General features: G+C 34.2%; 1 protein-coding gene across 1 annotated transcript in view; it reads right to left on the bottom strand.

Moving 5' to 3' along the window:
• The window catches only part of ANKFN1 (ankyrin repeat and fibronectin type III domain containing 1), a 214,022-nt gene that overhangs the window by 163,021 nt on the left and 26,337 nt on the right, over positions 1 to 24,664 (bottom strand). Inside the window, exons 2-5 of the mRNA XM_068126490.2 lie at positions 22,775 to 22,988; positions 21,223 to 21,433; positions 20,201 to 20,395; positions 19,819 to 19,932 (exon numbers count right to left, since the gene is read on the bottom strand). Of these exons, the coding sequence (XP_067982591.2) occupies positions 19,819 to 19,932; positions 20,201 to 20,395; positions 21,223 to 21,433; positions 22,775 to 22,972 (718 nt within the window). The 5' untranslated portion in view covers positions 22,973 to 22,988. The remainder of the gene's footprint in view (positions 1 to 19,818; positions 19,933 to 20,200; positions 20,396 to 21,222; positions 21,434 to 22,774; positions 22,989 to 24,664) is intronic.

Below are 24,664 nucleotides of genomic sequence, written 5' to 3'. Positions count from 1 at the left end.
ATCAATCTTTTCAACCAGTCACTTTCATCCTTCCTCAACACATGACCAAACCATCGCAACCTGTTTCTCTTCACAGCATCCATCACAGGCTCAATTCCCATCATCTTTCGCAATTCATCATCTGTCTTCCTCTCTCTCAACGATACTCCACACATCCACCGAACCATTCGCATTTCCACCCTTCCCAGCCTTCATTGCTGCTCTACGTTCATTACCCTTGACTCACTCCCATAAATCATAACACTTCTCACACATGCAGCATACACCTTTCCCTTCAGCTTCAATGACACTCCCCTCCTCGTCAACACGCCACTCAGTTCCCGAAACTTCTTCCATGCACATCTCACTCGAGCAACCGTTGCCGAGTCTGATCCACCTTCTCCATTCAGCATGTCTCCAAGGTAACAAAATGTTTTCACACCTTCCAGCTTCACGCCATCTCCAAGATCCAACTCAACATTTCCTCCATCTGCAGCTCCCTCTGTGCACACCTTTCACTTGAATGTAGCTGCCACACTGGTTAATGGCCCTCTCAAACCATTACATTTTCAGCGCACATTGTACATTGAATGGAATTCACTCCGACACCCTTCCTGCACACAGCACACGGCCACTTCCCAGTTCTTTCCACCTCATCACATGCTTTACCACTTGCCATCACCTTCGTTTTTCCGATATTCACCTTCAGACCTTTTGTCTCCATACATTCCTTCCACTTGTTCATCTTCTCCTTCAGGCCATCCATACTTTCTGCAATCAACACCAGATCATCTGCATACAACAACTCCCACGGTAAACCCTCCTTTACTTTCTGAGCCAGCACCTCCATCACAGCTACAAATAGTAGTGGACTTAGTACCGACCCCTGATGCACTCCCACCTTCACCTCAAACTCACCACTGTTCCCGTCCTTCGTCCTTACAGCTGTGCGCGCTCTTTTGTACATTGCCATCACTACTCTGATCAACCATTCCTCCACTCCTAACTTCCTCAATGCCCATGTCACTACTTCACGTGGAACCCTTTCGAATGCTTTCTCCAGATCAACAAACCCAAGAAACAACTTCTTCCTCTTCTCCATATACTTCTCCTGCAACTGCCTCACAATAAAAAGCGTGTCTGTCGTTCCTCTTCCTGGCATAAATCCAAACTGCATTTCGTCAATCTTCACTTTCTTCCTTATCCTCCTCTCCAACACCCTTTCCAATATCTTCATTCCATGCTCCAATAACTTTATAGCTCGATACGAGCCACAATCCAGAGGGTCACCTTTCCCCTTGTATAGAGGGACGAGGGTACTCAGTTCCCAATCCACTGGAATACGGCCTTCTTTCACCACCAGATTGCAGATCTCTGTCATTCTCTTCACACCCCAATTTCCCGCTGCCTTCAACATATCTCCCACGACTCCCGTCGGCCCTCCCGCTTTTCTACTCTTCATTGCTTTTATCGCTTCCTCAACTTCCTTCTCGGTTATATTCTCTGCCGGTCCTAAAACTGGGTTACTCTCCATGTGATAATAACTGAAAACTGTGATTATAATAATATAACACAGTTATTATTTTTCTCCAGTGATAATAACTGAAAACTGCTATAATAATATAACGTGATATATTACTTAAAGGTGCGCTATTACTTAAAGGTGCGCTATTATCAAAAAGTTGATAATAATAATAATATAACAGTTATTATTTTTCTCCAGTGATAATAACTGAAAACGGTGATATAATAATATAACAGTTATTATTTTTCTCAAGTGATAATAACTGAAAACTGTAATATAATAATATAACAGTTATTATTTTTCTCCAGTGATAATAACTGAAAACTGTGATATAATAATATAACACAGTTATTATTTTTCTCCAGTGATAATAACTGAAAACTGTGATTATAATAATATGACACAGTTATTATTTTTCTCCAGTGATAATAACTGAAAACTGTAATATAATAATATAACACAGTTATTATTTTTCTCCAGTGATAATAACTGAAAACTGTGATTATAATAATATAACACAGTTATTATTTTTCTCCAGTGATAATAACTGAAAACTGTGATTATAATAATATAACACAGTTATAATTTTTCTCCAGTGATAATAACTGAAAACTGTAATATAATAATATAACAGTTATTATTTTTCTCCAGTGATAATAACTGAAAACTGTGATATAATAATATAACAGTTATTATTTTTCTCCAGTGATAATAACTGAAAACTGTGATATAATAATATAAGTTATTATTTTTCTTCAGTGATAATAACTGAAAACTGTAATATAATAATATAACAGTTATTATTTTTCTCCAGTGATAATAACTGAAAACTGATATAATAATGTAACGCAGTTATTATTTTTCTCCAGTGATAACAACTGAAAACTGTGATATAATAATATACAACCAACAACAACAACAACAGGCATTTTAAGGCCATTTTCCATGCAAGAGTGGGGGTTAGGCTTGCAGTCCCCATGACAATGTTCTCCATTTTACCCTATTTTCTGCATCACTCCTTGTTAACCCCCTTGCCCGCATTTCTTCTTCGAACATCTTTAGCCAAGTCTTTCTCGGTCTTCCCCCTCCTCTACTTCCTTCTACATTCATTTCCATCAATCTTTTCAACCAGTCACTTTCATCCTTCCTCAACACATGACCAAACCATCGCAACCTATTTCTCTTCACAGCATCCATCACAGGCTCAATTCCCATCATCTTTCGCAATTCATCATTTGTCTTCCTCTCTCTCAACGATACTCCACACATCCACCGAACCATTCGCATTTCCACCCTTCCCAGCCTTCATTGCTGCTCTACGTTCATTACCCTTGACTCACTCCCATAAATCATAACACTTCTCACACATGCAGCATACACCTTTCCCTTCAGCTTCAATGACACTCCCCTCCTCGTCAACACGCCACTCAGTTCCCGAAACTTCTTCCATGCACATCTCACTCGAGCAACCGTTGCCGAGTCTGATCCACCTTCTCCATTCAGCATGTCTCCAAGGTAACAAAATGTTTTCACACCTTCCAGCTTCACGCCATCTCCAAGATCCAACTCAACATTTCCTCCATCTGCAGCTCCCTCTGTGCACACCTTTCACTTGAATGTAGCTGCCACACTGGTTAATGGCCCTCTCAAACCATTACATTTTCAGCGCACATTGTACATTGAATGGAATTCACTCCGACACCCTTCCTGCATACAGCACACGGCCACTTCCCAGTTCTTTCCACCTCATCACATGCTTTACCACTTGCCATCACCTTCGTTTTTCCGATATTCACCTTCAGACCTTTTGTCTCCATACATTCCTTCCACTTGTTCATCTTCTCCTTCAGGCCATCCATACTTTCTGCAATCAACACCAGATCATCTGCATACAACAACTCCCACGGTAAACCCTCCTTTACTTTCTGAGCCAGCACCTCCATCACAGCTACAAATAGTAGTGGACTTAGTACCGACCCCTGATGCACTCCCACCTTCACCTCAAACTCACCACTGTTCCCGTCCTTCGTCCTTACAGCTGTGCGCGCTCTTTTGTACATTGCCATCACTACTCTGATCAACCATTCCTCCACTCCTAACTTCCTCAATGCCCATGTCACTACTTCACGTGGAACCCTTTCGAATGCTTTCTCCAGATCAACAAACCCAAGAAACAACTTCTTCCTCTTCTCCATATACTTCTCCTGCAACTGCCTCACAATAAAAAGCGTGTCTGTCGTTCCTCTTCCTGGCATAAATCCAAACTGCATTTCGTCAATCTTCACTTTCTTCCTTATCCTCCTCTCCAACACCCTTTCCAATATCTTCATTCCATGCTCCAATAACTTTATAGCTCGATACGAGCCACAATCCAGAGGGTCACCTTTCCCCTTGTATAGAGGGACGAGGGTACTCAGTTCCCAATCCACTGGAATACGGCCTTCTTTCACCACCAGATTGCAGATCTCTGTCATTCTCTTCACACCCCAATTTCCCGCTGCCTTCAACATATCTCCCACGACTCCCGTCGGCCCTCCCGCTTTTCTACTCTTCATTGCTTTTATCGCTTCCTCAACTTCCTTCTCGGTTATATTCTCTGCCGGTCCTAAAACTGGGTTACTCTCCATGTGATAATAACTGAAAACTGTGATATAATAATATAACACAGTTATTATTTTTCTCCAGTGATACTAACTGAAAACTGATATAATAATATAACACAGTTATTATTTTTCTCAAGTGATAATAACTGAAAACTGTGATATAATAATATAACAGTTATTATTTTTCTCCAGTGATAATAACTGAAAACTGTGATATAATAATATAACACAGTTATTATTTTTCTCCAGTGATACTAACTGAAAACTAATATAATAATATAACACAGTTATAATTTTTCTCCAGTGATAATAACTGAAAACTGTGATATAATAATATAACACAGTTATTATTTTTCTCAAGTGATAATAACTGAAAACTGTGATATAATAATATAACACAGTTATTATTTTTCTCCAGTGATAATAACTGAAAACTGTGATATAATAACATAACACAGTTATTATTTTTCTCCAGTGATAATAACTGAAAACTGCTATAATAATATAACGCAGTTATTATTTTTCTCCAGTGATAATAACTGAAAACTGTAATATAATAATATAACACAGTTATTATTTTTCTCCAGTGATAATAACTGAAAACTGTGATTATAATAATATAACACAGTTATTATTTTTCTCCAGTGATAATAACTGAAAACTGTGATTATAATAATATAACACAGTTATAATTTTTCTCCAGTGATAATAACTGAAAACTGTAATATAATAATATAACAGTTATTATTTTTCTCCAGTGATAATAACTGAAAACTGTGATATAATAATATAACAGTTATTATTTTTCTCCAGTGATAATAACTGAAAACTGTGATATAATAATATAAGTTATTATTTTTCTTCAGTGATAATAACTGAAAACTGTGATATAATAATATAACACAGTTATTATTTTTCTCCAGTGATACTAACTGAAAACTGATATAATAATATAACACAGTTATTATTTTTCTCATGTGATAATAACTGAAAACTGTGATATAATAATATAACAGTTATTATTTTTCTCCAGTGATAATAACTGAAAACTGTGATTATAATAATATGACACAGTTATTATTTTTCTCCAGTGATAATAACTGAAAACTGTGATATAATAATATAACACAGTTATTATTTTTCTCCAGTGATACTAACTGAAAACTAATATAATAATATAACACAGTTATAATTTTTCTCCAGTGATAATAACTGAAAACTGTGATATAATAATATAACACAGTTATTATTTTTCTCAAGTGATAATAACTGAAAACTGTGATTTAATAATATAACACAGTTATTATTTTTCTCCAGTGATAATAACTGAAAACTGTGATATAATAACATAACACAGTTATTATTTTTCTCCAGTGATAATAACTGAAAACTGCTATAATAATATAACGCAGTTATTATTTTTCTCCAGTGATAATAACTGAAAACTGTGATATAATAATATAACAGTTTTTATTTTTCTCAAGTGATAATAACTGAAAACTGTGATATAATAATATAAACCTGTTATTATTTTTCTCCAGTGATAATAACTGAAAACTGTGATATAATAATATAACACAGTTATTATTTTTCTCCAGTGATGATAACTGAAAACTGTGATATAATAATATAACACAGTTATTATTTTTCTCCAGTGATAATAACTGAAAACTGATATAATAATATAACGCAGTTATTATTTTTCTCCAGTGATAACAACTGAAAACTGTGATATAATAATATACAATCAACAACAACAGGCATTTTAAGGCCATTTTCCCTGCAAGAGTGGGGGTTAGGCTTGCGGTCCCCATGCCAATGTTCTCCATTTTGCCCTATTTTCTGCATCTCTCCTTGTTAACCCCCTTGCCCGCATTTCTTCTTCGAACATCATTAGCCAAGTCTTTCTCGGTCTTCCCCGTCCTCTACTTCCTTCTACATTCATTTCCATCAATCTTTTCAACCAGTCTCTTTCATCCTTCCTCAACACATGACCAAACCATCGCAACCTGTTTCTCTTCACAGCATCCATCACAGGCTCTATTCCCATCATCTTTCGCAATTCATCATTTGTCTTCCTCTCTCTCAACGATACTCCACACATCCACCGAACCATTCGCATTTCCACCCTTCCCAGCCTTCATTGCTGCTCTACGTTCATTACCCTTGACTCACTCCCATAAATCATAACACTTCTCACACATGCAGCATACACCTTTCCCTTCAGCTTCAATGACACTCCCCTCCTCGTCAACACGCCACTCAGTTCCCGAAACTTCTTCCATGCACATCTCACTCGAGCAACCGTTGCCGAGTCTGATCCACCTTCTCCATTCAGCATGTCTCCAAGGTAACAAAATGTTTTCACACCTTCCAGCTTCACGCCATCTCCAAGATCCAACTCAACATTTCCTCCATCTGCAGCTCCCTCTGTGCACACCTTTCACTTGAATGTAGCTGCCACACTGGTTAATGGCCCTCTCAAACCATTACATTTTTGATGAACCCACTCAGCGCACATTGTACATTGAATGGAATTCACTCCGACACCCGTCCTGCACACAGCACACGGCCACTTCCCAGTTCTTTCCACCTCATCACATGCTTTACCACTTGCCATCACCTTCGTTTTTCCGATATTCACCTTCAGACCTTTTGTCTCCATACATTCCTTCCACTTGTTCATCTTCTCCTTCAGGCCATCCATACTTTCTGCAATCAACACCAGATCATCTGCATACAACAACTCCCACGGTAAACCCTCCTTTACTTTCTGAGCCAGTACCTCCATCACAGCTACAAATAGTAGTGGACTTAGTACCGACCCCTGATGCACTCCCACCTTCACCTCAAACTCACCACTGTTCCCGTCCTTCGTCCTTACAGCTGTGCGCGCTCTTTTGTACATTGCCATCACTACTCTGATCAACCATTCCTCCACTCCTAACTTCCTCAATGCCCATGTCACTACTTCACGTGGAACCCTTTCGAATGCTTTCTCCAGATCAACAAACCCAAGAAACAACTTCTTCCTCTTCTCCATATACTTCTCCTACAACTGCCTCACAATAAAAAGCGTGTCTGTCGTTCCTCTTCCTGGCATAAATCCAAACTGCATTTCGTCAATCTTCACTTTCTTCCTTATCCTCCTCTCCAACACCCTTTCCAATATCTTCATTCCATGCTCCAATAACTTTATAGCTCGATGCGAGCCACAATCCAGAGGGTCACCTTTCCCCTTGTATAGAGGGACGAGGGTACTCAGTTCCCAATCCACTGGAATACGGCCTTCTTTCACCACCAGATTGCAGATCTCTGTCATTCTCTTCACACCCCAATTTCCCGCTGCCTTCAACATATCTCCCACAACTCCCGTCGGCCCTCCCGCTTTTCTACTCTTCATTGCTTTTATCGCTTCCTCAACTTCCTTCTCGGTTATATTCTCTGCCGGTCCTAAAACTGGGTTACTCTCCATGTGATAATAACTGAAAACTGTGATTATAATAATATAACACAGTTATTATTTTTCTCCAGTGATAATAACTGAAAACTGCTATAATAATATAACGTGATATATTACTTAAAGGTGCGCTATTACTGAAAGGTGCGCTATTATCAAAAAATTGATAATAATAATAATATAACAGTTATTATTTTTCTCCAGTGATAATAACTGAAAACGGTGATATAATAATATAACAGTTATTATTTTTCTCAAGTGATAATAACTGAAAACTGTAATATAATAATATAACACAGTTATTATTTTTCGCCAGTGATAATAACTGAAAACTGTGATATAATAATATAACACAGTTATTATTTTTCTCCAGTGATAATAACTGAAAACTGTGATTATAATAATATGACACAGTTATTATTTTTCTCCAGTGATAATAACTGAAAACTGTGATTATAATAATATAACACAGTTATTATTTTTCTCCAGTGATAATAACTGAAAACTGTGATTATAATAATATAACACAGTTATTATTTTTCTCCAGTGATAATAACTGAAAACTGTGATATAATAATATAACAGTTATTATTTTTCTCCAGTGATAATAACTGAAAACTGTGATATAATAATATAAGTTATTATTTTTCTTCAGTGATTAATAACTGAAAACTGTGATATAATAATATAACACAGTTATTATTTTTCTCCAGTGATACTAACTGAAAACTGATATAATAATATAACAGTTATTATTTTTCTCAAGTGATAATAACTGAAAACTGTGATATAATAATATAACAGTTATTATTTTTCTCCAGTGATAATAACTGAAAACTGTGATTATAATAATATGACACAGTTATTATTTTTCTCCAGTGATAATAACTGAAAACTGTGATATAATAATATAACACAGTTATTATTTTTCTCCAGTGATACTAACTGAAAACTAATATAATAATATAACACAGTTATTATTTTTCTCCAGTGATAATAACTGAAAACTGTGATATAATAACATAACACAGTTATTATTTTTCTCCAGTGATACTAACTGAAAACTGTAATATAATAATATAACACAGTTATTTTTTTTCTCCAGTGATAATAACTGAAAACTGTGATATAATAATATAACACAGTTATTCTTTTTCTCCAGTGATAATAACTGAAAAATGTGATGTAATAACATAAGACAGTTATTATTTTTCTCCAGTGATAATAACTGAAAACTGTGATATAATAATATAACACAGTTATTATTTTTCTCCAGTGATACGAACTGAAAACTGTAATATAATAATATAACACAGTTATTATTTTTCTCAAGTGATAATAACTGAAAACTGATGTAATAATATAACACAGTTATTATTTTTCTCAAGTGATAATAACTGAAAACTGTGATATAATAATATAACAGTTATTATTTTTCTCCAGTGATAATAACTGAAAACTGTGATTATAATAATATGACACAGTTATTATTTTTCTCCAGTGATAATAACTGAAAACTGATATAATAATATAACACAGTTATTATTTTTCTCCAGTGATAATAACTGAAAACTGATATAATAATATAACACAGTTATTATTTTTCTCAAGTGATAATAACTGAAAACTGTGATATAACAATATAACACAGTTATTATTTTTCTCAAGTGATAATAACTGAAAACTGTGATATAACAATATAACACAGTTATTATTTTTCTCCAGTGATAATAACTGAAAACTGATGTAATAATATAACACAGTTATTATTTTTCTCAAGTGATAATAACTGAAAACTGTGATATAATAATATAACACAGTTATTATTTTTCTCCAGTGATAATAACTGAAAACTGTGATATAATAATATAACACAGTTATTATTTTTCTCAAGTGATAATAACTGAAAACTGTGATATAATAATATAACACAGTTATTATTTTTCTCAAGTGATAACTGAAAACTGTGATATAATAACATAACACAGTTATTATTTTTCTCCAATGATAATAACTGAAAACTGTGATATAATAATATAACACAGTTATTATTTTTCTCAAGTGATAACTGAAAACTGTGATATAATAACATAACACAGTTATTATTTTTCTCCAATGATAATAACTGAAAACTGTGATATAATAATATAACAAAGTTATTATTTTTCTCCAATGATAATAACTGAAATCTGTGATATAATAATATAACACAGTTATTATTTTTCTCCAATGATAATAACTGAAAACTGTGATATAATAATATAACACAGTTATTATTTTTCTCCAATGATAATAACTGAAAACTGTGATATAATAATATTACACAGTTATTATTTTTCTCAAGTGATAATAACTGAAAACTGATATAATAATATAACACAGTTATTATTTTTCTCAAGTGATAATAACTGAAAACTGATATAATAATATAACACAGTTATTATTTTTCTCCAGTGATAATAACTGAAAATTGTGATATAATAACATAACACAGTTATTATTTTTCTCCAGTGATAATAACTGAAAACTGTAATATAATAATATAACACAGTTATTATTTTTCTCCAGTGATAATAACTGAAAACTGTGATATAATAATATAACACAGTTATTATTTTTCCCCAGTGATAATAAATGAAAACTGTGATATAATAATATAACACAGTTATTATTTTTCTCAAGTGATAATAACTGAAAACTGATATAATAATATATCACAGTTATTATTTTTCTCAAGTGATAATAACTGAAAACTGATATAATAATATAACACAGTTATTATTTTTCTCCAGTGATAATAACTGAAAATTGTGATATAATAACATAACACAGTTATTATTTTTCTCCAGTGATACTAACTGAAAACTGTAATATAATAATATAACACAGTTATTATTTTTCTCCAGTGATAATAACTGAAAACTGTAATATAATAACATAACACAGTTATTATTTTTCTCAAGTGATAATAACTGAAAACTGTGATATAATAATATAACAGTTATTATTTTTCTCCAGTGATAATAACTGAAAACTGTGATATAATAATATAACACAGTTATTATTTTTCTCCAGTGATAATAACTGAAAACTGTGATATAATAACATAACACAGTTATTATTTTTCTCCAGTGATACTAACTGAAAACTGTAATATAATAATATAACACAGTTATTATTTTTCTCCAGTGATAATAACTGAAAACTGTGATATAATAATATAACACAGTTATTATTTTTCTCCAGTGATAATAACTGAAAACTGTGATATAATAATATAACACAGTTATTATTTTTCTCAAGTGATAATAACTGAAAACTGTGATATAATAATATAACACAGTTATTATTTTTCTCAAGTGATAACTGAAAACTGTGATATAATAACATAACACAGTTATTATTTTTCTCCAATGATAATAACTGAAAACTGTGATATAATAATATAACACAGTTATTATTTTTCTCAAGTGATAACTGAAAACTGTGATATAATAACATAACACAGTTATTATTTTTCTCCAATGATAATAACTGAAAACTGTGATATAATAACATAACAAAGTTATTATTTTTCTCCAATGATAATAACTGAAAACTGTGATATAATAATATAACACAGTTATTATTTTTCTCCAATGATAATAACTGAAAACTGTGATATAATAATATAACACAGTTATTATTTTTCTCCAATGATAATAACTGAAAACTGTGATATAATAATATAACACAGTTATTATTTTTCTCAAGTGATAATAACTGAAAACTGATATAATAATATAACACAGTTATTATTTTTCTCAAGTGATAATAACTGAAAACTGATATAATAATATAACACAGTTATTATTTTTCTCCAGTGATAATAACTGAAAATTGTGATATAATAACATAACACAGTTATTATTTTTCTCCAGTGATAATAACTGAAAACTGTAATATAATAATATAACACAGTTATTATTTTTCTCCACTGATAATAACTGAAAACTGTGATATAATAATATAACACAGTTATTATTTTTCCCCAGTGATAATAAATGAAAACTGTGATATAATAATATAACACAGTTATTATTTTTCTCAAGTGATAATAACTGAAAACTGATATAATAATATATCACAGTTATTATTTTTCTCAAGTGATAATAACTGAAAACTGATATAATAATATAACACAGTTATTATTTTTCTCCAGTGATAATAACTGAAAATTGTGATATAATAACATAACACAGTTATTATTTTTCTCCAGTGATACTAACTGAAAACTGTAATATAATAATATAACACAGTTATTATTTTTCTCCAGTGATAATAACTGAAAACTGTAATATAATAACATAACACAGTTATTATTTTTCTCAAGTGATAATAACTGAAAACTGTGATATAATAATATAACAGTTATTATTTTTCTCCAGTGATAATAACTGAAAACTGTGATATAATAATATAACACAGTTATTATTTTTCTCCAGTGATAATAACTGAAAACTGTGATATAATAACATAACACAGTTATTATTTTTCTCCAGTGATACTAACTGAAAACTGTAATATAATAATATAACACAGTTATTATTTTTCTCCAGTGATAATAACTGAAAACTGTGATATAATAATATAACACAGTTATTATTTTTCTCCAGTGATACTAACTGAAAACTGTAATATAATAATATAACACAGTTATTCTTTTTCTCCAGTGATAATAACTGAAAAATGTGATGTAATAACATAACACAGTTATTATTTTTCTCCAGTGATAATAACTGAAAACTGTAATATAATAATATAACACAGTTATTATTTTTCTCCAGTGATAATAACTGAAAACTGTGATATAATAATATAACACAGTTATTATTTTTCTCAAGTGATAATAACTGAAAACTGATGTAATAATATAACACAGTTATTATTTTTCTCAAGTGATAATAACTGAAAACTGTGATATAATAATATAACAGTTATTATTTTTCTCCAGTGATAATAACTGAAAACTGTGATTATAATAATATGACACAGTTATTATTTTTCTCCAGTGATAATAACTGAAAACTGATATAATAATATAACACAGTTATTATTTTTCTCCAGTGATAATAACTGAAAACTGATATAATAATATAACACAGTTATTATTTTTCTCAAGTGATAATAACTGAAAACTGTGATATAACAATATAACACAGTTATTATTTTTCTCCAGTGATAATAACTGAAAACTGATGTAATAATATAACACAGTTATTATTTTTCTCAAGTGATAATAACTGAAAACTGTGATATAATAATATAACAGTTATTATTTTTCTCCAGTGATAATAACTGAAAACTGTGATATAATAATATAACACAGTTATTATTTTTCTCCAGTGATAATAACTGAAAACTGTGATATAATAACATAACACAGTTATTATTTTTCTCCAGTGATACTAACTGAAAACTGTAATATAATAATATAACACAGTTATTATTTTTCTCCAGTGATAATAACTGAAAACTGTGATATAATAATATAACACAGTTATTATTTTTCTCCAGTGATACTAACTGAAAACTGTAATATAATAATATAACACAGTTATTCTTTTTCTCCAGTGATAATAACTGAAAAATGTGATGTAATAACATAACACAGTTATTATTTTTCTCCAGTGATAATAACTGAAAACTGTAATATAAGAATATAACACAGTTATTATTTTTCTCCAGTGATAATAACTGAAAACTGTGATATAATAATATAACACAGTTATTATTTTTCTCAAGTGATAATAACTGAAAACTGTGATATAACAATATAACACAGTTATTATTTTTCTCCAGTGATAATAACTGAAAACTGATGTAATAATATAACACAGTTATTATTTTTCTCAAGTGATAATAACTGAAAACTGTGATATAACAATATAACACAGTTATTATTTTTCTCCAGTGATAATAACTGAAAACTGATGTAATAATATAACACAGTTATTATTTTTCTCAAGTGATAATAACTGAAAACTGTGATATAATAATATAACACAGTTATTATTTTTCTCCAGTGATAATAACTGAAAACTGTGATATAATAATATAACACAGTTATTATTTTTCTCAAGTGATAATAACTGAAAACTGTGATATAATAATATAACACAGTTATTATTTTTCTCAAGTGATAACTGAAAACTGTGATATAATAACATAACACAGTTATTATTTTTCTCCAATGATAATAACTGAAAACTGTGATATAATAATATAACACAGTTATTATTTTTCTCCAATGATAATAACTGAAAACTGTGATATAATAATATAACACAGTTATTATTTTTCTTCAATGATAATAACTGAAAACTGTGATATAATAATATAACACAGTTATTATTTTTCCCCAGTGATAATAACTGAAAACTGTGATATAATAATATAACACAGTTATTATTTTTCTCAAGTGATAATAACTGAAAACTGATATAATAATATATCACAGTTATTATTTTTCTCCAGTGATAATAACTGAAAACTGATATAATAATATAACACAGTTATTATTTTTCCCCAGTGATAATAACTGAAAACTGATATAATAATATAACATAGTTATTATTTTTCTCAAGTGATAATAACTGAAAACTGTTATAATAATATAACACAGTTATTATTTTTCTCCAGTGATAATAACTGAAAACTGATATAATAATATAACACAGTTATTATTTTTCCCCAGTGATAATAACTGAAAACTGATATAATAATATAACACAGTTATTATTTTTCTCAAGTGATAATAACTGAAAACTGATATAATAATATAACACAGTTATTATTTTTCTCCAGTGATAATAACTGAAAACTGATATAATAATATAACACAGTTATTATTTTTCTCAAGTGATAATAACTGAAAACTGATATAATAATATATCACAGTTATTATTTTTCTCCAGTGATAATAACTGAAAACTGATATAATAATATAACACAGTTATTATTTTTCTCCAGTGATAATAACTGAAAACTGATATAATAATATAACACAGTTATTATTTTTCTCCAGTGATAATAACTGAAAACTGATATAATAATATAACACAGTTATTATTTTTCCCCAGTGATAATAACTGAAAACTGTAATATAATAACATAACACAGTTATTATTTTTCTCAAGTGATAATAACTGAAAACTGATATAATAATATGTCACAGTTATTATTTTTCTCAAGTGATAATAACTGAAAACTGATATAATAAATATAACACAGTTATTATTTTTCTCCAGTGATAATAACTGAAAATTGTGATATAATAACATAACACAGTTATTATTTTTCTCCAGTGATACTAACTGAAAACTGTAATATAATAATATAACACAGTTATTATTTTTCTCCAGTGATAATAACTGAAAACTGTAATATAATAACATAACACAGTTATTATTTTTCTCAAGTGATAATAACTGAAAACTGTGATATAATAATATAACAGTTATTATTTTTCTCCAGTGATAATAACTGAAAACTGTGATATAATAATATAACACAGTTATTATTTTTCTCCAGTGATAATAACTGAAAACTGTGATATAATAACATAACACAGTTATTATTTTTCTCCAGTGATACTAACTGAAAACTGTAATATAATAATATAACACAGTTATTATTTTTCTCCAGTGATAATAACTGAAAACTGTGATATAATAATATAACACAGTTATTATTTTTCTCCAGTGATAATAACTGAAAACTGTGATATAATAATATAACACAGTTATTATTTTTCTCAAGTGATAATAACTGAAAACTGTGATATCTTACTATAATTCACCAAATGTCCGTCCGTCTGTTTGAAGGTAACGTAAAAACTGCTGAACCGATTGAAACGATATTTTGTGTGGATAATCCTGGGATCTCCAGGAGTAAAATAGGCTATTTAGTTTTCCAAATTTCAGCTTTGGTCTCCAGTATTCTCAGGTTCGGAATCCCGCATAACATTCACGTTCGCATAACGTCCATTGTGACGATGTTCTCATTGTGACGATGTATGTGTTCACGGTAGTGTTTGACGTGACGGTGTGAACGTAATTTCGTAATGTTTTTCGTTTCGTAATCCTTTAATGAACGTTTAATGTTTAATGAACGTTTAATGTTTAATGAACATTTAATGCCCTTCGATGTCCGGGGCCGCACGTGCGCTACACTGGACGGGCCAGCGTGTACCTTGCCCTTCGCCGTCATGCTCGGGTAAACCGCTGAGCCCCATCCGTGATGGGGACTGGGGCGTGAGACAGTGTCCTTCATTAAAAGTATAATAAACGCTGTCTCCATCGATCTTGCCAAGGCCTTAACAGCCGTAACGTTTAATCTCTACATGAGAGAATTCCACATAGATATTTGGGCGGTGAATACACTAACAGATCGCTGTCTCCATCGACCTTGCCAAGGCCGTAACAGCTATCGGCTCAAAATCCTTTTAACTGTTGATTTGGTACAGTTACACGTATCGGGAATTTGGTACACGTATCGGGAGTACATACGACATAACGATTGTGAACACGATTATCGATCACGATTCACGATCACGATCATCACGATCATAGTGTATCGATCACGATTTGAAACACGATGGAATAATATTTACCGATATGAACAGTGATGTGGCTTTTATTGAAATTCTAAAGATACTGTTTGATTTTTTACGATTTGCATGTGATATGATTCAACGGATGTTTATATGAAACGTTTAAAATAAAATAAAACTTTCAATTTCTGATATTTTACCTTTTCATTTGGGCCTCCCAATTGGAGCCCTGCCCATAGGGGCACTGTAGAGCTCATGGAAGGTGCATCACTTGCCCAATGCCACCAACTATGCCAACCAACTTTGTGTGGCCATCCAAAACCTTGATCTTTTCTACCCCCGTTAAAACACCCCAAACCCGCCTCTTTAAATCCCCAACTTCTTTCCTGAAATTCCTAGAAGTCTTAATTTGCTTTATACCGTGTACCCCTCCCTCCTCCCCAGCCCTCCCCCTTCCACAGATCTACCGACGTCCCTGTTCTCTTCTGTTGTTGTGCTTGTGTGCTTCCGTCTCTCCCCCTCTTGTCTCCCGCTCCCTTCATTGCATGTTTTATGTGTCTGTGCATGTTTTCATGTTCGATGTGTTCGCTCTTACACGAGCTTCGATTCTGTATACAAAAGAAAAAAAGCAATTTGCAGATAATGATGTGGAAATCTCAATTAAGATGCTAGGTAGTCATTTCAAACTGAAGGGGCATAATGTTGGAGAGCAGAGGGTTGGTGTGTTTTTTCTATATGGGGCAAGGAAAGGCGAATCTGCATTCACAATCCCATTTCAAAAAAAATGAAACGATAATAGTATCTTGTGTTTTACCCAGTACAATGCTTTCTTTTCAGTCAGCAATTTGAACAACAGCAGATTGTGTTGGTATAAATACCCACTTTAATAGTGGTAAAGACTAAAAAGAAAAGATTCAAAAAGTTCAAATTTTGTATGTATGGTGACAATTTTCGGAGAAATGATATATGACTGATGGTGTACATGAGTATGTGCAAAACACGCACACACACACACACACACACACACACACACACACACACACGCACACACACACACACGTTTTTCATAAAACTGTTTCTCACAATAATTCTAATAATTTAATGACCAATAACGGGTAAAATAGTTGTATGCCTAAAGCCAATTGCTTGACACCTAAATTTCAGTAACTTGTAAGCAAGTGATGGATTTTTTTGACTGCCCAGATAATCATCCGGACTCCATTCTTCATTGTGGTTCGAGTTTAGACCCTTTCACCCAGGATCTATAATAAATATGTAGATCTATGACCTCAGGTGTGTTCAGTCATTCTGGCAATGCCGTCTCAATTTCAAAATTGGTATGTATCTTGACACCTACATGTTTACCTTCCTTGCTAGATGATTTCATGTATTATCATATATCCATAATGCTAATCGCCATTGCATTTTGTAATTTTATGTGTACTATCTTCCATTACCAGTGATTACATATGCACACGTTATACCTTGCAGATTACACGTACATTACCAAGCACATCCATTTTTCTTAACACTAAATCGAACTGTTTTTTTTAATATGAAGAAATTTTTTATTTAACTGATTTCCCATGTACTCTACTGCACCATCTTGCAACCACGGAAAATGTTTTAAAGTGTATTTATCTGAATGTTTCTTCAATTTATGAGAAGCAGCATAGTGCATTTTCCAATAAAACAGAAAGACAAAAACACACACATGTTGACACACACTCAGTCACAAGCACACACGTGTACGCAGTCACGTGCCGTCTCACACATTCACACACACTGTTTCCGCCCAAGTAAAGAAGGAGCTCGTCACAATTTTATTTCTACCTCCTTGTGCTGCTATCATTTATTTTGGTGCATCAGGATGTTTGTCCTGGAGTTGTGCACACTCCTCTCTAATCTGCCTAGCCTGGGTTCAAATAACAGCCCATCTACAAACTGTCATTCCCGGTGTTTCACAGGCAGTGGGATTCATCAATGTGTGTGCCATCCCTCGGATGAACGATAAACTGGGCGTCCCATTTACGGTGTCCTTCGTGAAGAGTAGGCGAGCTATCGCCGGCACCATGAACAAATCACAAATTCCTGCCCTGACCAGCAGAGGGCGTTGCATCAGCGGCACAGCCACATCCTTGGCCAATCATGCCACGCGGCAGCCATGTGCTGCTTATGAAAGAGAAGAGCCTGTTTGTGCGTAGCCAAATAATTCTAGTACCTAATCGAAAATAACAGTGTTAAGTTCAGATGATGGATTACCCTTTGGAAACTATCAGAAAATCCTTGTTTTCAAAAAAAAAGGATAGTCAGCAAAAAAAAAAGTGTCACTAAAAGCACAACGGTAATTTCTCTAACATTTGGCTCACCATGCAATTTGGCAATAAGCATTATAAAAATTATTCCAGGGGTCGTCGGAAGCCAGCAGGTTGATTTTGGCTGCTGCTGCTCTCGAGACTGCGTTCAATTGTCACCCATGAGCAATTTCATGCACTCTAAACATAATAGTTCTCATAATAGCACATTCGTTATGGTCTTTTTTTTTTAGTTTTCATAGAGGAACTGCCGGTAATAGAAATAGTCAAAGTTAATTTCACAAAAAAAAAACACATTGATTACCTGAAGAACTGTTGATGTTTATCCCTTTCAGAGTTGTCCTTTGTGCGATAATATCGCACATAGTTCTCGATGTCCCTGCTCTCAAATGTTGTGTTTGTGTCCTTCCCCCTCTCTCCCCATCTTGTCTACCGCTCCCCTTATTTTGTGTTTTGTGTGTCGGTTTGACTTTTTGTGTGATTAATGTTAGCTCTTTCACGAGCCTCGATCTTGTATACAAAAAAAATAAAAATAATAAAAATCCATAATCTAGCTTTCTGTGGTTGCTTGAAGGTCTCCAGAATGCAGAGGCCACAGAATGACAGATCGGGTGATTACGGGCGTTGCTTATAATAATTCGAACCGAAAACTTTCTCAAAAAAGCAATCTTGCAGAAACCTGGCCTTGTAAAAAAGACTATTGTCGTACAAAATGTTTAAGTCTCTTGGTCTCTCAGTGATGACAATTCAGAGTAATTTTCAGCCAAAGTTCCTTAAGTACATCTTAAGTTGCATCCTCTGTAGAGTAGTAGCTCACTGCAGCGAATCCTATTGTGATTGTAAAGCTTTTAATAATCGAATGTTTTTGGAAAGGCATTATACTTTTGACTTCATAGTCGAAAGTATAATTCAAGCATTAATGCGTAAACTGTAACTTGACAAACCACAGGTCATTCTGATACTCTGATAGGCTTCTCAAATCTCTTTCAAATCTCTCATTTCAAATATATCCGCACAAAAGTTTGATATGAAAGTTTTAAATTCCATTGTTGACCCAAGTTTTTCATGAAATATATGACACTGGGTTTTAAATCTGCAATGAGTTTGTAGAGACAGAAGAACTTTGTTTCCTTTCTGAAGCAAACTAAGAACAGACCTTTTATTCCCAAGAAGGGGCCTTTCTATCTATTCCATCTAAACTGGTTCCATCTAGTTCCATCTAAACTAACTAAACTAAACTATCGAAACTAAACTCTAATCTAGTTCCATCTAAACTGGACCAAATGCAATGGCGGAGAATTATGATGAATGAAAATTGTACTTTAATTGCTACAAATCCACACCTCTGTACTTGGTCACCATAGCCGAATTCATGCTCATTGGTTCATGAAATGATACAGACAAGGTGCTGCTTCCAACCACAGAGAGACATATGTTGGTTGGCGCCTCTGGAGGAGCTAGAGAGGATAATGGGGCAGAAAAAAACAAGACATGAGAGAGGTGGGGAAAGAGGTAGAGCAATATGAAGGGAGAAGGACAGACATGAGGAGGTGGAGAGAGAGAGACGGAGGAGAGAGAGAGAGAAAGAGATGAGTGGGGAGAGGATGAGAGAACCATTAGAGAGTCACAATTAGTATTTGAAACACATTCAGTAGTAGTGTAAAGACTGAAAGGAAAACAGTGGTCAGATGAAAGAGAGCCAAAGGTAATGGGTGTTTACTTTACCAGCATGCTGGAAACCAGCCTGCATGCGGCGGAGCAGCTTCAAACGCCACTCCCACGTGTGCAGCTGGCACTCCGTGTCTTCCTCAGGTGAACCGGATTCAGATCCTGCGTGCACAGCGGCCATCTCTGTTGCACGTCGTGCAGCCTCACTTGCCAGTGCTTCAAGATGACATTCTCGGTCCTCTGCGCTCGTGACTGACACATAGCGATGGAAAAGAAAAACCCATCGTGTTAGGTGCTACAGAATTTCGTTACACACTCATGTTAGTGTCTGCTTTCCGAAAACAAAACAAAATCAGGCTGCAGGAGATCGTTTGTGCTTTCGACAGTGTGGAGCAGTAATATCACAAGTGGTTGCCGAGCGCATATAAACATCAGGAGGAACATAAACACTTGTTTACAAGAAGCACAGTGAAAGTTTGCACCATGTGCCTCAGTGCATGTACCTTGTAACTCGGCTTAGTTGGTCACATCAGTGGGACTGCAGTTTTTTTGTCCTGAGATGTTGCGTCACTTTATTATATGTTACTTCCGCCACCTAATGTGTTTTCACCCCTGTCTGTCTGCCTGTTTCTCTGTGAGCAGGATATCTAAAAACATTACGGACGGAGTCGGATGAAACTTGGTGGACAGATTGGGTGTGTGACGAGGACTAATTGATTAGAGTTGAAGAAGATCCGAATCCAGAAAAGAGGAATTTTTCATTAACAAGTGATTTTTCAGCATTGAGGGATGGAGCCAAAAATAATATATGGCACGATATTTCAAAAAGTTGTGGACGGATTATGACGAAACTTGATGGATGAGTTGGTTAGGTGACAAGAACAAGCAGATGAGATTTTGGTTCAGGTTCGGATCCAGATCCAGCCTATCAGTGGGTTACAAAGCCTAAACTGTACAGCCTAGCGGAGGTATACGCTCTATCGAGCCCTGTTCTAGTTTCAACTCTATTGGTGGATCCATGAATGTATCTGTGATTGTGTCTGAAGGAATAGGGTGAGTGCCAAAGTGCCAGGTCTTACAGTGTGGGCTCTCCTTCGCACCAGCATGCAGCAGAGCTCTTGCCAGAGGCAAGTTGTTCGTCATGATGGCCACATCAAGTGGGGTGAGACCCTCACTGTTGGGCGTGTTGAAGTCCAGTTCTTCCACTGAGTGGCGGCTCAACAAAAGTTGGACCATCTCCAGGTCCTGCAGTTCAACAGCCTCAAATAGAGCTTCGCTCGCTGAAATGTTCTGTGATTGAGGAATTCGTGACAAGGTTTGAGGGACTTCACAACAACAAAAAGTCTCAACAGCAGATCAACATCATTGTACTCCCCCTCCCCAGAATTGTTTTTGGCTAAAGTGGAAATAACTAACAATTACCACATAACAGCATCACTCATTACAATACTGGTTGCTAACAATATTATTAAGAATAAGAATATGATCCAAGCTGTATTACAAGGAGTTACAAGACACTTCAATGCAGGAAGAGGCCATTAGGCCCATCAAGCCTGTACAATCCTGCCAATATCAAAGTACCCTCCTATCTCTACACCAACTAGATACCTAGCTAAATCATATATTTAAATCTAACTACTGTTTCTGCTCTCACTACCTTTCTATGGAGACAATTCGATGCATTTTCTACTCTCTGAGTGAAAGACCCCACCTTACTACCGTCCAAACTCTCCACTATGAAACTGTGCATTCATACAATCCCAGGGGGTCAACCATCCTAATGAAAAAGGTCCTACAGTCCTGCAACATATTATTGTTATTCTGAATATTAAAGTAATCATAACAAATAATAATGTTAATACAAACATAATATACCAATGACTGCCATTATATTGATCATTGCACTAGTTTAAAAGGTGCTCCTTTTACGGCAGATAGGTGAAATATTTGGGAGAATTGTGCCTTTGATGATACAAGCACGAGAGTTGGCACACAGTTAGAGTATGCCCTAAGGAAGATATTTGGCTATAGGGCCATCGCAGATGTGTCCTGTGACAACAATGGCGGCCATCTTTCAAAAAAGGACAAATCTGCGATGGCCCTATAGCCAAATATCTTCCTTAGGGCATACTCTGACTGTGTGCCAAATGCCATGCTTGTATCATCAAAGGCACAATTCCTGCACCTATCTGCCATACTTTAAATATTATGATTGGAAAAATTACAGTTGTAGGTTTATGAATAGTGCAGAGAGTGATTTGAGAATATGCAAAATTATTAATCCTAAACTAATTAGTTTGTACTTATTACGAGGTTTGCTATTTTCTTGTGAGTGATAATGGCAAGCATATTATGAGGTAGTGATAAAGGATTTTTTTGTTTTTTTTTACAAACATCCTTTTTATGTGAAGGATAAGGTATAAAACCTTGAAGGTATAAAAGAATAAGGTATAAAAGGGAGAAATATTGAAAGCAAAACAGAAAGAAGATAATAAATAAATAAATGAATGGATAATCTATGTAAATGATGATTTTAATAAATGCTGGAAGAAAGCAGGCAGGTTTTTCTGAAGATAAAACTGAAGAATTTAAAAGCAGAAAATCTACTTTGCACTGGTTTGAAACCCGTACGGTAGAAGATTTCCGCTGGCGGTCGCCGTGGTTCACTGGCATATTATCCTCCAGCGAGGAACTGCTGCTGCGGAACTTTCCCGAGAGGTTTCGGTAGAGGCGCTTGGCGGCGCTGGGCGATGCTGGACCTCCTCCACCCATACTTCCTGTGCTGGACATGCGCCCACGCCCTGGGGAGCCGCGCACTTGCTGACTCATCCTCGAAGCGCACGACCTGCCAAAGGCCGAGCAGCACAGGGATCGTGAACCACGACAGACACATCAACAAACCTTACAATACAGTTATTTGAGGGTTTTTTTTTTTTGTCAATCACAATAATCACAGTAAAATTACGTCATTGTTATCATTAGCATGAAAAATAATTTACCATAATTATTGCCAAAAAAATGCTCATTTCATCATTTAGAAGTAATTATCTTATTTGCTTAAATAATAACGGTTGTGGTCCATTTTCATATATTTCACTGAAAAAGTTTAATGACAATAGTTTCATTCCAATAAAATACGATGAAAACATTTCATTGATTCATGTTGTTGCTGCATGGGCACAAATGTAGTGATCATGCGCAAAGGAGGAGATGGAATAGTTAACATTCCTATCGAGTTGGTGGTTACAATCCCAGCAGTAACATTAACCCCGAACCCTAACTAGGTGATTGGTGCCCCGCTTATTCAGGGTCACCACAGTAACAAGTAAAACAACCTAGCACATAATTATTTATCAATGTTGTGAAAACTTCATGAGGCCGCACGCACTGCTCAATACTACAGGGCAATGAGCATGAGGGTACATGCAGTACTATACTGCTGTTTATTCATTTGAAATCCTGTTTCATCCTCAGGGTAACACAATGACAGCACTCAGGAAGAAAAACAATCGTTATGAATTGGCAAAGAACAAGATGTTGCTTGCTGCATTCAGGAGAGGACAGATGCTAATTGGAGAGGGATGGGAATTTTGTGTACATTACTATATTCTCTATTACCATTCCACAGTACTGGCCCCTTTAAACCATCATTTCATAAATAAATATAAAACACGAAGGGGTCTTTAAAGTCCACAACAAGTTATGGAAAGTATAAACAAGGACGACTTTGATGGCATAATTATTGGCAACGTTTCATCTTCAGCACAGTTCGTTTGTATCCAGCTCAACTCAACAGTAAACAAAGCTTCGACGGGCTCTTTTGCAACCGTGGCCCACCAAGCTCAACTTTTCTGAGGCATGGCGCAGGCTTTTAATTTCATAACCTCGGAGAAGTAATGTACAACCGCCTTCCACAAAGCCCAGGCACTTCAACACAAGAAAACTGTTCTATACTTCCTGTCTATCGGGAAGTTGGTACACTTCCTATGAAGGGATGGCACGGACAATAGATTTAATACAACACAAAACCTCTTAATAAATCTACCAAAACACTAACTAGTAAACCTATCAAGTAGCTACCAGTCGTCTGCAGGGGAATTCACATCCAACAACACATTAAAATTTGGACAGCATCGCTGATCTACCAAACTGATAGGGTCGCCCAAATAGCTCAGATGGCAGAGCACTGGTGTGTTTCACTAGAGGACCTGGATTCGATTCCTGTTATGGGCGCGTAATTTTCCCACATATGTCAACTAATTAGACATATGTACATATACACTACTCACAATAAGTTAGGGATATTGGCAGGTTCTTCGGTGTGGTTGATTTTGTGTATTAATTATGTTGAAAAAAGTTGTTGGTCCCAATTCTATAGTTATTAATGAGTGTGAAAAAACACAGCATTCTTCATTTCAATACCCTAACCCTAACCCCTATTAAAAATATATAATAAAATAAATAAATAAATACCGGTGTGTACCCCGGTTTAAAATAGGTACACTGTATCCCTGAGTGTCG

The sequence above is a fragment of the Myxine glutinosa genome, chromosome 10 (assembly GCF_964187855.1).
Source record: "Myxine glutinosa chromosome 10, kmMyxGlut1.1, whole genome shotgun sequence".
Classification (NCBI taxonomy): Eukaryota; Metazoa; Chordata; class Myxini; order Myxiniformes; family Myxinidae; genus Myxine; species Myxine glutinosa.
Note: the sequence above shows the minus strand (reverse complement) of the source record. Positions and strands in the feature narration are given on the sequence as shown.